Source organism: Anabrus simplex, chromosome X (assembly GCF_040414725.1).
Source record: "Anabrus simplex isolate iqAnaSimp1 chromosome X, ASM4041472v1, whole genome shotgun sequence".
NCBI lineage: Eukaryota > Metazoa > Arthropoda > Insecta > Orthoptera > Tettigoniidae > Anabrus > Anabrus simplex.
Window position 1 is genome coordinate 219783746 of NC_090279.1, and position 16176 is coordinate 219799921.

General features: G+C 39.0%; 1 protein-coding gene across 1 annotated transcript in view; it reads right to left on the bottom strand.

The window, feature by feature from the left end:
- The window catches only part of LOC136886441 (small G protein signaling modulator 2), a 202004-nt gene that overhangs the window by 65147 nt on the left and 120681 nt on the right, over positions 1-16176 (bottom strand). Inside the window, exons 15-17 of the mRNA XM_067159218.2 lie at positions 6929-7208; positions 5967-6209; positions 1323-1482 (exon numbers count right to left, since the gene is read on the bottom strand). Coding sequence (XP_067015319.2) covers positions 1323-1482; positions 5967-6209; positions 6929-7208 — 683 coding nt within the window. The remainder of the gene's footprint in view (positions 1-1322; positions 1483-5966; positions 6210-6928; positions 7209-16176) is intronic.

Consider the following 16176-nt stretch of genomic DNA (forward strand, 5'->3'; position numbering starts at 1 on the left):
AACGTGCGTGAGACTGACGCCAAGCGTGGAAGTAGCGTATACTGAGAGCGGAGAGAGCATTGTTGCCAAGCCGCGCTGGCGGTGATGCCCGATTTACGCGCATTTGGAAAGATAAATTTCCCAAAATTTTAAATAAGACCTGCACCCAATTTTGGAAGCGATATTTTCGAGGGAAAAAAAAAACAGTGCGGGTGGTATTCGAGATTATACAGTATATATTTAAGTAAAATTTACAAATCCACCTTTTCAATACAACATACTTTTGCAATGCAGTTTTACATTACATTAAATATTTCTTTGGTACCAGTTTCGACCCTGTTCATCAACCACAAACATAAATTGTACAATACTAAAATAGACAAATATGACATTGTCAAGTTAAAATGTTAGATGATGATGAGAGACAAAGATGATAAAAGTTTATAGATAAGCACAAATACTTTAGAGTATGGCAAACTGTGGCTATAGTTGGCTCCAGATACTAAAGTTCTTAAAAGCGTTTCTTTCATACAAGTTCTAAAGGTTGTATGACCTTGTGCAGCACTGATCAATATGAATTAAGTAGACACAAATATGATCAAAGTTTGCAAAATAACCACAAATGCTTCAAAATTTATATGCTGTTGGAGTCGTACTAATATATACTAATTGTTGTACGACCTTGCTTGACACTGATGTAAAGGAAATAAGTCATACACATGATGTAAATAAATTAGAAAACATGTCATTGGATGAACTTCAAGTAGATACAGTATCTATGATGCTGAGGGCAAGTGCTGTGCATGAAGGTCGAATAAATATTTGTAAGAAAAGGGTAGTGAAGATTTCTCAGTTCATCGTGGAGCAATTGGACCTTGTGCAGCGGTGTGAGAAGTGTGGCAGTTTCTAACCCTCATTGAAGTTGGAGTACACATTTAAAATTGAAACTGAAATGACACATTGAAAGTGTTGAACTATGTCAATGTCCTTATAGAAAACAAGTGTTCTTGAGTCGATCTGGGAGTTGGTATTCCTTATCTGTAGAGTTGAGGCATTTGATTTATAAATTATTTCTTGTTGAATTGTAACATGAGTAATGGTTTGTATGTAGCTTGAAGGGGACATTCACAACTTTAATAAGTGTTCGTTTTCATCAGATTAATTTGTCTATACATCCTGTCTAGTGATTACCACTTGTTCCTGCGCCTGAAAAAGCATACAGGAAGTCAACGCCATGACGACGACGATTATGACCTAAAAAGGAGCCGGTTAAGATCTTCATACAAGAGTAACCAAGGTACCTACTTCACGAGTCTGACACGGTGCTGCACCACCCGACTCACCTCTTGTGCTGTTCCTCTCCTCCATGTGGTTGTGGTGGTTCTGCAGTTCTTCCACCTCTGATGGGTGGTTGCTGTTGGTCTCCAGAGAGTTTGGAGGGCATCGTAACTCCTCCACTACTACGTCGTCATCCGACACCAGACTGAGGTTATCCTCAAACACCTGTGAGGGTCCACAACACAAGTAATAATAAACTAACTCTTGTTTGAGGACAAGAAGACTGTAATACCTGCTAGCCCTCCATTAACTGGAAGGTCATAAAATGTCTCAAGTTACTGCTTTCAATTTAACCCATACTGGAACTTCATTTATCTCTTCACTGATTTGTCAGTTGTTTTGTGCAATGGTATCTAAATGTAAAGCTTCGACAATTGAAGTACTAGGCGTAGAATCTCAAGGATAATATAATACAACCACTTTGGAAAGTATTGAATAGGAGGTTTTATTATACTATTCTTGAGATTCTACGCCTAGCGCCATCTTCAATACGGAACAATAATGAGAGTTGTTACTTGTAAATTGAAGTACTGCCGAACAATGCTGTATGCTACATTCATAGTTCTTTTAAAGTTCATTATTTGGGATTTTTTTACCGCCTCTGTGGTGTACTGGTTAGGTGCCACCCCCGGAGGCCCGGGTTCGATTCCCGGCTCTGCCACAACATTTGAAAAGTGGTACTAGGGCTGGAACGGGGTCCACTTACCCTCGGGAGGTCAACTGAGTAGAGGTGGGTTCGATTCCCACCTCGGCCATCATGGAAGTGGTTTTCCGTGGTTTCCCACTTCTCCTCCAGGCAAATGGCGGGATGGTACCTAACTTAAGGCCACGGTCGCTTCCTTCCCTCTTCCTTGTCTATCCCTTCCAATCTTCTCATCCCCGCGCAAGGCTCCTGTTCAGCACAGCAGGTGAGGCCGCCTGGGCAAGGTACTGGTCATCATCCCCAGTTGTATCCCCCGACCCAGAGTCTGGAGCTCCAGGACACTGCCCTTGAGGCGGTAGAGATGGGATCCCTCACTGAGTCCGAGGGAAAAACCGACCCTGGAGGGTAAACAGATAAAGAAGATGATTTGGGATTTTAATAGAATAGGATGCTGTATTATTTTATTTTCACACTCAGGTGTGACCCATAAATATGCAGAAAGGAAAGGTGTTCTTCTATGACACTAGAAATGAAACCTGCAGTGTTAAGGAATGGTCAATGGTCTTGGTAAAATGTATTCTTGAAAATTGGCTTCATTCAAGTATGTTACCGCAGAAAAACAGGTTTGTCAGAAGAATCTGCTAGATACCTACCAAATTACACAAAGTTAAAAGAAGTGAAAAACACCATGGTTCCACCTGATTGATACTGTTTATTTGCTTAAAGGCAAATTAGAAACTGTAAAACATATATTTATACTTACTGCAAGGACACAAGGACTGCTCCTAAGTGACTCGGGGAAATCAGAATGTAAGTCACATCTTAATATTACAACAGTTCATACACATGTGTTCATACATTTTCCTTTCTGCCCGAGTGCAGAACTGGTTGCAAGCCACCATTAAAATACAGGATAGTACAAGATTGTGATAGACCCTGCTCCTCCTCATGACATGTGTGTTTTAACATTAAGATAACAGGAATGTGTCCTTGTTAATTATGCAGTATGCCTAAACATGTGTAGCTGAAGATGTCTACAAAGTAGAAGAAACATGTTCTACAATTTTTAATTTGCCTGTAAGCAAATAAACAGTATCGATCAGGTGGAACCATGGTGTTTTTACTTCTTTCAACAGTGTACGACATCGATACGGAAATTGTGGACAGTTGCTTGCAAAATTACACAAAGCCATTGCAAGCTAAAGTGAAGGATGAGTCCACAATTCCTCATGCACTCAGTGATAAAGTGAAGGACTCGGTTAGGGTTTACATTAATAGCTTCCCACCAGAAATAAGTCGTTATAGTTGTCAAGATAGTCTCAACCTTGAACTGAATTTATCTACTGGTTCGTTCCAACACACAAGTTTCTGACGGTCTCCAGCAGATTCATGCATCGCCCTGCAAACGTGCGCCGGTTTAGGATTGACCAGCGGCTGGTCCCAAACTTGATAGTGTTGGAACACTTCCTGGACAGCAATCTGACGTGTAAACAAAGAGTTTGGCGCATATTTATTATTACCTTGCCCTGTTTAGTTGTTTGTAGATTTGTGCGAAAAAGGAAAGGGTAAATTACTGACATACTGATGAAATTCAGTATATACAGAATATGGTACAACAAGTATTTAAAAAATGAATAAAGTATGAAACACACACACATGGTTTTAGGGAGGGATATCTGCCTCCAAGCCTTGGGCCTGTATTTCACTCTTAAGGAACTAACTTGGATGAAACATAAATGTTTATACATACCGTACAATACAGCGAGATAGCAAATGATATTAAAGAAGATTATGGTTGAGGAAGAAAATAAATGTTTTCAGCTCCCAATACCCGGCAGAAAGAGGGAACTGCTGATATTGTTAGGCATAGTAAATCTCAAACTACAAACGTAGAAATAAATTTACAAGTTGCTTTACATCGCACCGATACAGATAGGTCATGGTGACGGTGGGATAGAAAAGGGCTAGGAGTGAGAAGGAAGCGACAAGCATTTGCCTGGTGTAAAAATGGGGAAACCACAGAAAACCATCTTCATGGCTGCCAACAATGGAGTTTGAACTCACTATCTCCTGAATGTGCGCCCAACTCGCTCGATACAAAAATAAATACACTTGCACATTCTTTATTATTTATCATCATAATTCATTATTATCAAAGGTCATTGTCACAACCTTCGGTTCATAGAGTAGCGGGTTCAATTCCTGGTTAGGTCTGGTTAATTCCAAGAATGCGGGAACTGGGTGTTTGTGTTCGTCTCAAACCGACCGACCGACCGACGGAGAAACACTTAATAGCAAGTACAGCCCTTCATAACAGGTGCAACACAGTTCGCTCCCAGGCCCCACTAGGGTGAGAACAAGTGGTAAGTAGGTTTCCGTTTTGATGTACCAGGGCTACCTACATGTTTTTAATTACTAATTAACTTTTATGTGGCCGTGACTCTGTCATTTTCTACCATTAGAAAAACAACAAATAGAATAATCACTACCAAGTTTGGACAGTGAAATCAGAATGACACGATTAAAAAGAACCTCGAAAATTCCACTAGCAACAATAAAACTTACGCAAATAATCTTCTCGCTTCCTTGGCGCTGCTAACTGAATCTTCACTGGATAAGGATACAACGAAATCCCCATACCTTTCCATTTTTATTGTGTATTTATTAATTATTACTAATTTATTATTTATCAATTTGTTACTTATTTATTATGTCTACTCCTGAATTCACAAGTACCTTAACATAATTCATTAACAGATTTAGAAATAATTATTACTGCTTAGACCACATGTGAGAAGAATAAGGAACAGACGAGAAGTGGTCTGTCCAGAGAGTTTCCTCTCGCGCGCATGTATTCCATTGTGCATGTCCATGCCACAGGCCGTGGACGAGTTCTGGTGGTCAGTAACTGCAGTTTGAGGTGTGTTGGAACGCTTTCTCTCAACTGCGCATGCGTGGAACGGTCAGGGACTAATATTGTACCTCCTGTACAAAGACAAATATCCTGAAATATTTATAACTGTTACATTAATTTTTAAGAGATACGCTAGTCAAATTTGATTTTGGTTAAGGAGTGTGTGCTACCACAAGTAATTACGGTATTTACATGCTACATAAAACGTCTATTATGTTATTTTTGAGCCTTTTCCTTGATTTTTATGTTCATCAATAAATAACATACAACATTGAGATTCCATTTAAAACTACTGTGATTTTGAAACATTCAGTGATAGACAATATGTACTGTGATGATGTAATGTGCCTGTTTCCAGCATTCGACTGAATCAGGAATGGAATGAACGAAGCCCCCATCTAGTGGCGAGGATAGGAATTGTGTCGGCTGCCGAAGCCTGTCCCACTTCTCTGGAACAATGATTAATGAGTGACAGATGAAATGAAATGATATTGGGGAGTGTCACTGGAATGAAAGATGACAGGGAAAACTAGAGTACCTGTCCCACCTCTGCTTTGTGCAGCACAAATCTCACATGAAGTGACCGGGGTTTGAACCATGGAACGCAGCGGTGAGAGGCCAGTGCGCTGCCACCTGAGCCACGGAGACTCTGTTTCCTTGATATAAGGACTAAATTACTATTTATTTTAATGAGTTTACAATTTTCTCCTCAACTGTTTGGCAGTGTACTTCATTTTGTGAAAAAGTAGAAGTTACCAAGTGTGCAGAAAAAGTTATATGCAGCATTTATGCACTTGCAGATAAATTCTGTATCCAAAAGATTGAAATAAGTACAGTTTTGCAACAGAAAGACTACATATTAAGGGAGTGCAATAAGAGGAAAAGTAAATTTGCCAAACCTGAAAGTTTTGCTGTCGACAGTGTTGCTTTGAGTGGTTTTCAGCCTCAAGAATTTAATTTAAAGAGTGAAAGTATACACTCCCTGCCAATAAAGGAACTTCGACAAATTGTTACATCCCCTTTAATATCTGTAAATGCGAGCTTCCAATATATTACAGTCTAATGGATATTCATTAGTAATGGTTCACTCACATCGTTGCTGAGATCCTGCACGAGTGCCGGCGTGGGCGGAGGAACATCTCCGCTGGTACTCTCCGAGCTGAGCTTGGCGAGGTTGGCGGCCATGGTCTCCTTGTCCCTCTGTCGCACTATTGCCTCCACGGCAAGCCACTCGGACATGGTTGTTTCGTAACTTTGACGTGTCTGGGCGTCCAGCTCCTGCCGTTCCTCTGGGGAGCTACCGAACCCGTAATGTCCAAGCAGGTAGGGCCAGGCCTGAAGCATTTTAGAATTCATGATAGTCTCATTTAAAAGGAATATACACAAAGTTTAGGCATCTTGTTTTCATTGTGAGCCAGTCTTGGTGATCGGATGGGAATAATGGAAGGTAATGAGCAATGTTGGTTGGACTCTATTTTGAAGGTCTTACAGAAGCTCACAAACTAAATGCTTTAAGTGATAACTTATTTTAGAAAGTTCCATTTAATAATAATAATAATAATAATAATAATAATAATAATAATAATAATAATAATAATAATAATAATAATAATAATATCATCATGTTAAAAATTTTATCTGATAAAGGATTCTTTACAAGGAGTTCCATCACACAGGCAGTACATGTGTTTCCAATACTAATGTATTATTTTAAAGTAAAATCTTAAAAGGCTTGTTGTTTCTTTTCTTCATGTTAAAATGCGGAAGTTTAGTGTGTAGATATGTCTGTAGCCAGAACAAACAAGAAAAGAGAAGTAATTGATTTGGTTTTCCTTTTTTGTGAGCTTACAATGTTGATTTTCTATTTCCTACATCTACATTCTACTGCTTTTCAGTGCTTTTTTTTTTTTTTTTTTTTTTTTTTTTTTAAGTCCTGCCATTTTGTTTTCAGAATCTGAGTTCCCTAACTTGATGATGCCACCAGACTGACTGACTGTTGTTTTGAGGGGAGGTAAACTAGGCAACCTTCTTCAACTGTATTAAAACTGAGATACCTCTTTGCGTATGTTGTGATCAACGCCGCCGTAGTAGGTGAGGCGGAACACTTCGGCAGAATCTGTCAGTTTGCCCTGGGAGTGCATGCACCGCCACCTGTCGCCGGTGAGCCCCTCGCCGGCATCGCACGGAGAGTCTGGGGACACTATGCTCTGGTGCACAAGGCCGGAGAGATGAGTGCGCACCGTAGACAAGTGACGACAGTACGCCAGCCAGCCGTAGAACGCTCGAGAGATTATCTGTCTCTTCATGGTGTCGCACACCAACTGGATCGAGTTCCTGGAACAAGGCAACAAGGATTATAACACACAGAATTAAAGGCATACGAAGAGATATACAACTGAATATTTATAAACAACCTCCAATCTCCCATATCTGAGCCCGTCCAAAATGTAGCACAATTGTACAGTGAGTGGTACTGTGTGACAGACTTTCACGAGTAAATGCATAGCGGATGAAGAAATGTACCAGTTTATTGTCATCAACGGACGCATAAAAAATCAAACTCGAAGTGAGAAAGAGCTGTGGAGAACTGCCTAACGTTCTTCTTCAATTAAGTCAAAAAGATAGGAATATCAAAATGAGGCAGGTCTTCTTGGTCCCCAAACGAGCTCATTTCTACTTCCCGACTTCATCAGGAGGGTGGACAGATCTTCAGTCATAATAAGGGAAGTGTCCAGATAAATACAGGAACCTAACAGGTAAGGAACAAAGAGAGTGTATTTCATCAGCTTCTCCCTCAGAAAACCTTATCTTTGAAACATGATAAATGTAGAGGTGGCAAGAAATCGAAACAGCATTTGATTGTTGTTCTCTGTGTTAATTAGAAAGGAAATCACTTCATTATAAGAAGCAGCCTGAAACTTAGAAACAAGTTTGCCACGTATGACATATTTAAAGCCTCACGGCACAGCAATGTGATCGTGCCATGCAAGGTGAGTACTCTTTCTCCTCGTGTTCCTCCCTTTCTTTTCTTTTTCATCAAAGATCTTTGCATTAATGTTAATTTTTCTATTCTCATCACAGGTTCTATTGGTTCCAAATTGGATTGGGAATTTCACTTCATCATATGCAGAACTCCTTAAACTATAAGAAGTCGCTTATATTTAACCTGTATACATTTTCTGAATCATAAAACACTAGACTTTAAGCAATGTTGTACATAGCAAATATTCAATATTTTGACAATTGAATGCTAGAATTCACTAGAAGCATCTGGACTTTATATTCAGACCGGCATTTTATACTTTTATCATTATGCAATTTTAATGTATGTGTAAAATGTAATATTTCAACCATTATTGTAAAAATCGATGTGGTACTATATAGTCCCACAGTTCACTGTCTATTGATCAGTGCCACGATACAATTTTATCTCACATAACATTTCATGCATTTCACCATTTTATATGCAGATTAACACATATAGCTCATTTTATCTTATTAACAAAATATTGTTCTGGGATATCGGCAAATAAAAGTGTACCTCATTTAGGCTGATGATGACCCACACAGGGTCAAAACTAGTCCCTTAACAACACTCTGTAATGTATACATAGGCATTATTGTAAAGTACTGAGTAGGTGGAATAATACTTTGTTAATTAAATTATATCCGTGCTATTGCTAAATTCAACGGCTATAACAACTTTTTCATAGATCGAATAATTAACAAACTCAAGCACCGTCCCAAAACCACTTTAACCCTCTTCGGGCGCGTAGCGGTCAAAACGGCCGACCTCTAAAAGTTTTGGACATGGAATCAGTCTGAAGGTCAGCTATGCACCCCCTCCTCCAGACTATCTCCCCCAAGTAATCATCTAGCCACCTGATAGGGTGGCCCCTCCTCAGTCGTCCTGTAGACAGGGAGGTAGGTGGTCGAGTTAGTCTGCGATCTTTTACACCGGTGCGCCCATTAGTGTAACTTGTTTAAAGTTAAAAACTTCATAACTGATCCGTATTGAACTAATAGTAACAATGTTAAAAAAGGAAAAATGTTCCACCTTTTCAATACAATAACACTGTTGCATGAATCAATGTAGCAACATATTTAATTTATTAAGGAACCGGTTTCGACATGTGTCCATGTCATCATCAGCCTACACAAAAAAATGGCAAGAAGTTAACTTGTGTCTCGGTCATTGTGACCAGTACGCGCCCAGGTGTGTTTTACTAGATTCGTTTAGTTTCGTGTGCATGTACATCTCAATATGGATCCTGCTGAAGAGGAAAGGATCCGATTATTGATAGAGAGTGTTGAAAAGGAAGAAAGTGAAAGAATAACTGCATTTGTGAAAGACAGAGACAAAGCAGTAGGATGGCTATTGGAAGAAGTTGATGAGGCAGCAGAAGATACTTCCAGACAGCAGCCACAAAGTGATGATGAAGGTGAAACTGACAATCTTCAGGTTAGTGACCATGATACAGATAGTGAGCAATCTGGTGATGACGGATGCGGTGCTGGTGTTTCTGAACTGAATTTGACAGGCAAGGACGGTGAGACAGAATGGCGTGCGCACCCAACATTCGCAAGGTCATAATATTGTAACACTCCTTACAGGGCCTAAAGGTTTAGCTAGGAATGTGAAAACTCCAATTGAAACCTGGGAGCTAGTTTTTCCAGATGATATTGTACAAAAGATTGTCGACTATACCAATATTTGGTTAGAGAAAGAGAGAGGTAACTTCCAGCGTGAAAGAGACTGCAGACCTACTAATGTTATGGAACTCAGAGCACTCTTAGGGCTTTTCTACTTTTCAGGTGCTTTTAGGTCAGCTAACTGGCTTGTGGAAGACCTTTGGGCGGTAGAGGGATCAATGTTTTCCATAGCATTATGAGCACCAAGTGCTTCAAGGTGTTATTGCATGCTTTATGCTTTGACAATATTGACGATCGAGAACGCCATGTACGTGTTGATAAAATGACAAAAATTCATGAAATATTTGATCATTTTGTTAAAAAATGTTTCAGCTTGTACTGCCCCAGAGAGTACGTAACTATAGATGGAATGCTCGAAATTCGAGGCAACTGTCCTTTCAGACCATTCCTGCCTAACAAGCCGGCTAAGAACGGTTTAAAAATATTTGGACTCGCATGTGCAAGAATGTACGACACAATGAAAATGGAACTATATATAGGGCAGCAACCCATTGGACCCTACCAGCAGGCAAATACACCGAAAGAAATTGTTGAACGAATGGTAAGCCCATCTCTCAAACAGGGAGAAATATCACGATGGATAATTGGTTTACCTCCGTTCCTCTTGTAGCTCACCTGAGAGAAGTTCATAAGTTGACAGCAGTTGGAACGATGAGAAAAAACAAAAAGGAGAATCCTCCAACTTTTACGGAGCTGAAATCAAGACCTGTGAATAGCAGCTTGTTCGGGTTCTGGGATGAGTGCACTCTAGTGTCATACAAACCCAAGGCGAACAAGCTTCTAGCTTCCACAAAACAGATGCCATCGGGGAAAGCCTAAAATACTAACATTTTACAATCTTGCTAAAGGAGGTATCGACACTGTGGATCATCTCAAAGAGATTTATTCGGTGTCAAGGAGAAGCTGCAGATGGCCTCTCACCATGTTCTTCTTCTGATGAACATAGGTGCAATCAACAGCTTCATAGCGCACTGAGAGGCTACTGGTGAAATGTGGAGACTATATGATTTCATAAAGAGTTTGGTGTGGAGCCTCTGTGCTGACTTTGTGAAGTTTCGAGCTACCACGAAACCTCAAGATGAGAATACAAAACATGCTCGAAAGCAGAGGAGAAGACATTCCAGAGCAGCTGGCGAAGCACTTTGATGAGGTCCAACGGTCAGCATTTCCGCGACTCCCGGAAGAATCGAAAGACAAAAACTCGGTGTTCTATTGTGCATGACATACATATGTCGCGAACATACTCGTCCCCTTTGGTACACCAAGGTAGAGAGCCAGAAGAAGATGACGACTAATGTTCGAAAGTGTAGATGAGTGTATTATTTCCAACAGTGTACTTCTTTTCTTTTAAATACTTTTTGTTCATTTTATTGTTTTTAGTCTTAGTATTGTAACGAGTGATTTGAAACCATATTTTATAACATGAAAATTACATATATTTTTAAAACAATGACAATAATTGTTCACATAAAGAAAATGGTGCAAAATTGAACTTGAATATGAAATCAAATATAAGTAAAATAATGTATAATTCTCTCATATACTTGTTTTTCTCAAAGGTGGTTGTTATGCTGTAAAATTAGAAGTTTTTATTATTTGAAATACAAATATTCCTGAAAAAACAGTGTTTTAATTTATGATTACTCATGCCATAAATATTACATTGACAATGGATGAAGGGGAGGATAAATATGTACCTAGTTCAAATAGTTTCCATTTTACAAACCAGAAAAAATAAATAGAACAGAAAGTTAGTTTTCAAAGCTTTCAAAATGTATCTGTAAATCAACTCAATTTTCAACAAGTTTTTATTTTCCTAATGCGTCATTGAATACATAAAAATGATTCAAATATTATCTAAATAAGAGTAAACTTACTTGCAATAGACCACGCGTGCCCGATTGAGGGTTACTTCTTCTTAAGATGCCGTCTCCGAGCGGAGGTTGGCGATCCACGTAACTAGCTCTGATCTTGACAGCACAGAATGCAATGCCATTTCTCAAGTACAGCAGTGCCATCTTTGAAGGTCTTTCAGCCATGAATTTCTTCTTCTCCCAACAGATCTCTTCCCCTGTAGCTTCCCTTCGATAATAAGCTGTAATAACTGATACCTCTCACCTCTCATGATATGTCCTAGGTATGATATAAAGAAAGTCTAAAATCTCCACCTTATCAATACATTAGTTTTTTAGTTCTTTAGTTCTTTATATCAGAGTACCAATCAATATGGAAATGAAGCTGATAGACTATGATGTCCTAGGTATTGCGTTTTCCTATGTTTTATGGTGAGCAGTAGTTCTTTTTGCTTTTTCATCCGACGAAGGACCTCGGCATTTGAGATTTTCATTACCCAGGATATCCACAAGAGACGGTGATACAGGAACATTTCGAAGGCATCAATATGTTTTTCTATTATTGGATCCAGAGTCCAGCTTTCACATCCATATAGGAGAACAGAAAATATATAGCAGTGGATCATACGAATTCGTAGTTGGAGACTGAGATCTGACCTCACAAAGAATTTCTTCATGGTAATGAATTGTTTCCTGGCCTGCTCGATTCTAGATATTATCTCCCGTTTGGAGTTACATTGGTCATCCAAGATGGTACCCAGATATTTGAGAGAAGACACTTGCTCAACTAGTTTATCTTTTATTGTGAGATTTGTCCAAATTGTCTTCTTAGAGAACACCATCAGTTTTGAGGTGTTAACATATAATCCAAACTCTTCACTGTGCTGAACTAAGGAGTTTATCATGCACTGAAGGGCAGGCATGTCATCAGCTATGACAACAGTGTTAACGAAAGAAAAACTCAACGCCTCCGCATTTTCCACTTTTACTTTTAATAAAGATATTTATAAAGTCATCAACATTTTCAACCTTCCTCTGTGGATCAGTTGGTAAAGTGTCTGCCTCCGGATCCCAAGATAGCGGGTTCAAACCCGGCTGAGGTAGTCGGATTTTTGAAGGGCGGAAAAAAGTCCATTCGACACTCCATGTCCTACGATGTCGGCATGTAAAAGATTTCTGGTGACAGATTTGGTGTTTACCTGACAAAATTCATTAAATCTCAGCCATAGATGCCCAAAAGAGTTTTGGTTTAATCGGTCTGCCATCTAGCGGGCCTAGAGTAAAACGGAACGTTGAAATTGACGAGCAGACAGCCAGATGGCATCAAATTGAAATGTCTGCACACGGTAGCTGAGGCCATACGATTATTATTATTATTATTATTATTATTATTATTACCAACATTTTCAAAAAGCACAATTTAAAAATAACTTCTAGAACTAACAACAGGAATGTAGATATCTTACATAACTCTTCCTTGGTGAACAAATTTAATAGTTTTTCAAAATCCGGGATTTACAGATTTAAATGCAACAACTGCAGTTCTTTGTATATGGGACAGACTGGGCATAATTTTACTGTTAGATATTCAGAACATGTTAATGCTTTAAAATATAATATATTCTCTGCAGTAGGACAGTATATACATGATTCTAAACATAATTTCATCAACATTGAACAGGACATGCAAATACTTGAAATAATAAAGGCCCCCTACTTAACACAACCAAAAATTTTTACATTCATCTGGACCAGTATTTTAATCCTAATTTCAATTTAAATGACATTTCAGAAAAACAAAATATTATTTTCAATTTTCTTTACTTCATTTTTATATGTTATATCTTTAAACCCAAATTTTATTTTGCCACACCTTGCATAGTATCCATCCACGTTTTTTATCCCCATTACCTCATCCACCTCCCCTGCCTTAAATTCACTCCCCTTTCCTCCTTTCCCTTTTCCCCACCTTCTCCTGCCCCTATCCCTTTCTGTTCTCTTACACATTTCCAAATTCAACCCTTCACCTTATCATGCTGTGCAATGTCAGGTATTTATTATTTTTTTCTTGATCAACTCATTGCCTTTAAAATCTATCCCTCACCTAAATTAGCTTTTATTACTCTCAATATGTCTTTCTATTTCTGCATCAAACTGGGAATTAAAATCAACCATGGTTCGGAACAACATGAGCTCTTTGCCACCTCAAGAACTACTCGAGACCTTCGTTTGTCAACTGTGATTCTCAATTGTTCTACTACTGCACTCTGTTTTACTTATTTCTCTTCACAAAGGTGTTTAATTTCAACTTTTCTGCATAACAAGACAACTAGCTATGCGCATCTTAATATATCAAACATACGATTATGTTTATGAAGAGGAATAGCCATAAGATCAGCCAATATAGTTGGGATGGACAGTACGGAACACTCATTGATTTTATAACAGACCGAGAATCCGGAAGATATGTCATTCATACGAAGATAATCCCCAGTGAAAGTATGGAAGGTGATCATAGATTATTAATTGTGGAATTAAAACAAGTAAAAATCCTTAAAATTGTACTGAAGAAGAAACCAAAGATCAGGAATTGGGAATTGGAGGAGGAGGATAAAAGAATGACATTCCAAAATAATTTGCCATTACCTTCTGAAGACCCTTTTCGTCATGTACTATGGATCCATCTTCTCTGTCTAATGCTTTGATTTTTTCTTGATTTATTCCTTTCAATTTTCTTACTTTGTATAATAGTTTATGATTTCCTCGACTATCTTGCTCAATTTTGTTGGTAAACTCTCCCCAACATCTCTCCTTTTCTTCCTTGATATCCTCTTTACTTGTAGTTTCAATCTTTTATACTCAACATGTAACCTTTCTGTCTTATTCTCATCCCTCTGATAAGTATTTTGCTTTTCCTTATCCATTTCTTTCTTCACCTTGTTCCTTTCTCTTATTTCTTTTTTTAATTTTGTCTGTCCACCACCATCTCCTTTCCCTTAACCTTTGCTTTGGTTTTCCCGCATACCTCACTTTATTTTTTTTACTTCACTCTATTTTTCGACATAGTTGCCAAGTTTGTTGAAACACTTATCATACCTCATAACCAATTTTAAAATACCCTCTTCATAGAAACTTGCCGCCTGCCCCGATAACCAAGAGTTCACTGCCGTTTTCATGTCGTCGTCGTCATTGTAATGGTTGCCACTGAGGTGATGTTTGAGGTGGAGGAACAGCTGGTAATCACTCCGCGCAAGATCAGGACTGTAGGGTGGGTGGTCTAAAACTTCCCAGCCAAAACTGTCCACTAAATCGCGGGTCTGACCTGCAGTGTGAGGTCTTGCATTGTCATGGAGAAGGACAATTCTCTTTGTCAGCATGCTGCATCTTTTGTTTTGAATCGCTCTGCGTAGCTTTCTCAGGGTTTGGCAGTATGCTTCTGCATTGATAGGGTGGTTCCTCGTTGCATGAAGTCGACCAACAAAACACCATGCCTATCCCAAAACACTGACGCCATGAGTCTGTTTGGCCTTCACCTTTACAGGCGAGTGTGTGTGTCTCCATTCCATGCTCTGTTGCTTTGATTCGGGCGTGATATGCGAAACCCATGTTTCGTCTCCAGTTACGATCTGATTCAAGAAGCCATCACCTTCTTCGTCATAACGAGTCAAAAACTTCATCGCACACTCAAATCTTTGGTTTTGTGGTCCTCTGTTAGGAGTTTCGGGACCCAACGGGAGCACAGTTTCCTAAACTTTAGGTGTTCAGAAACAATGTTGTAAAGCACTGATCTCGACACGTCAGGAAATTCGTTTGAGAGACCTGTTATTGTGAAGCGCCTGTTGTCACGAATCTTCGCTTCAACTGAAGCCACCAAATCGTCTGTAAACAAAGAAGGGCGACCGGAGCGGTCCTCATCATGGACGTTGTCATGGCCATCTTTGAATTGTCGTACCCACTTATGCACTTTGCTTTCACTCATAACAGTATCACCATACACTTCACAAATCTGTCGATGAATTTCTGCAGCAGACAGGTTCCTTGCTGATAAAAACCCTATCACTGACCGAACCTCACAAGCGGCAGGTGAGTTGATAGTCTTAAACATTTTGAAAGCACAGAACAGAACCGTACAGCTTAGCTACAGAGCTGAAACTGAGCACAGTTGTTCCCGAGGCATGCCGGTACACAACGCACGTGCTCGTTGCGATATGGGTGCGAACTACTAGTGTCTACAACAAAATGGACCTTACTTAAAAAACATGCTTCGTAGATGGAGAACGGTTAGATAATGTAAAACAATTTACATATCTGGGTAGTATTATTAATGAAAGATATGAAATCAACCCTGAAGTTAATAACAGACTAAGTAAAGGTACAACATTTTATCATCAAGCCAGAGAGCTTTTATGGGTGACAAAGTACCCAAGAGAATGAAATTAACATTATATAAACAGTATTTCATACCAATTGTATCATATGGACTAGAAATGCTGGTAACTAATAAGAAACAAGATAGTAAGATCCAAGCAGTAGAAATGACATATTTAAGAACATTGGTTCAAAAGACAGGAAGGGATATAATTCAAAATATTAAAATGAGAGAAGAGCTTTAGTATAGAACCGTTAGTACAGAACATACAGAAAGCAAGACTGAGATCATTCAGACATGTAAAAAGAATGGGAAAGGAATGGGTAGCAAGAAGGGAATTGGAAAGAGAAGTTAAGGGAAAGAGACC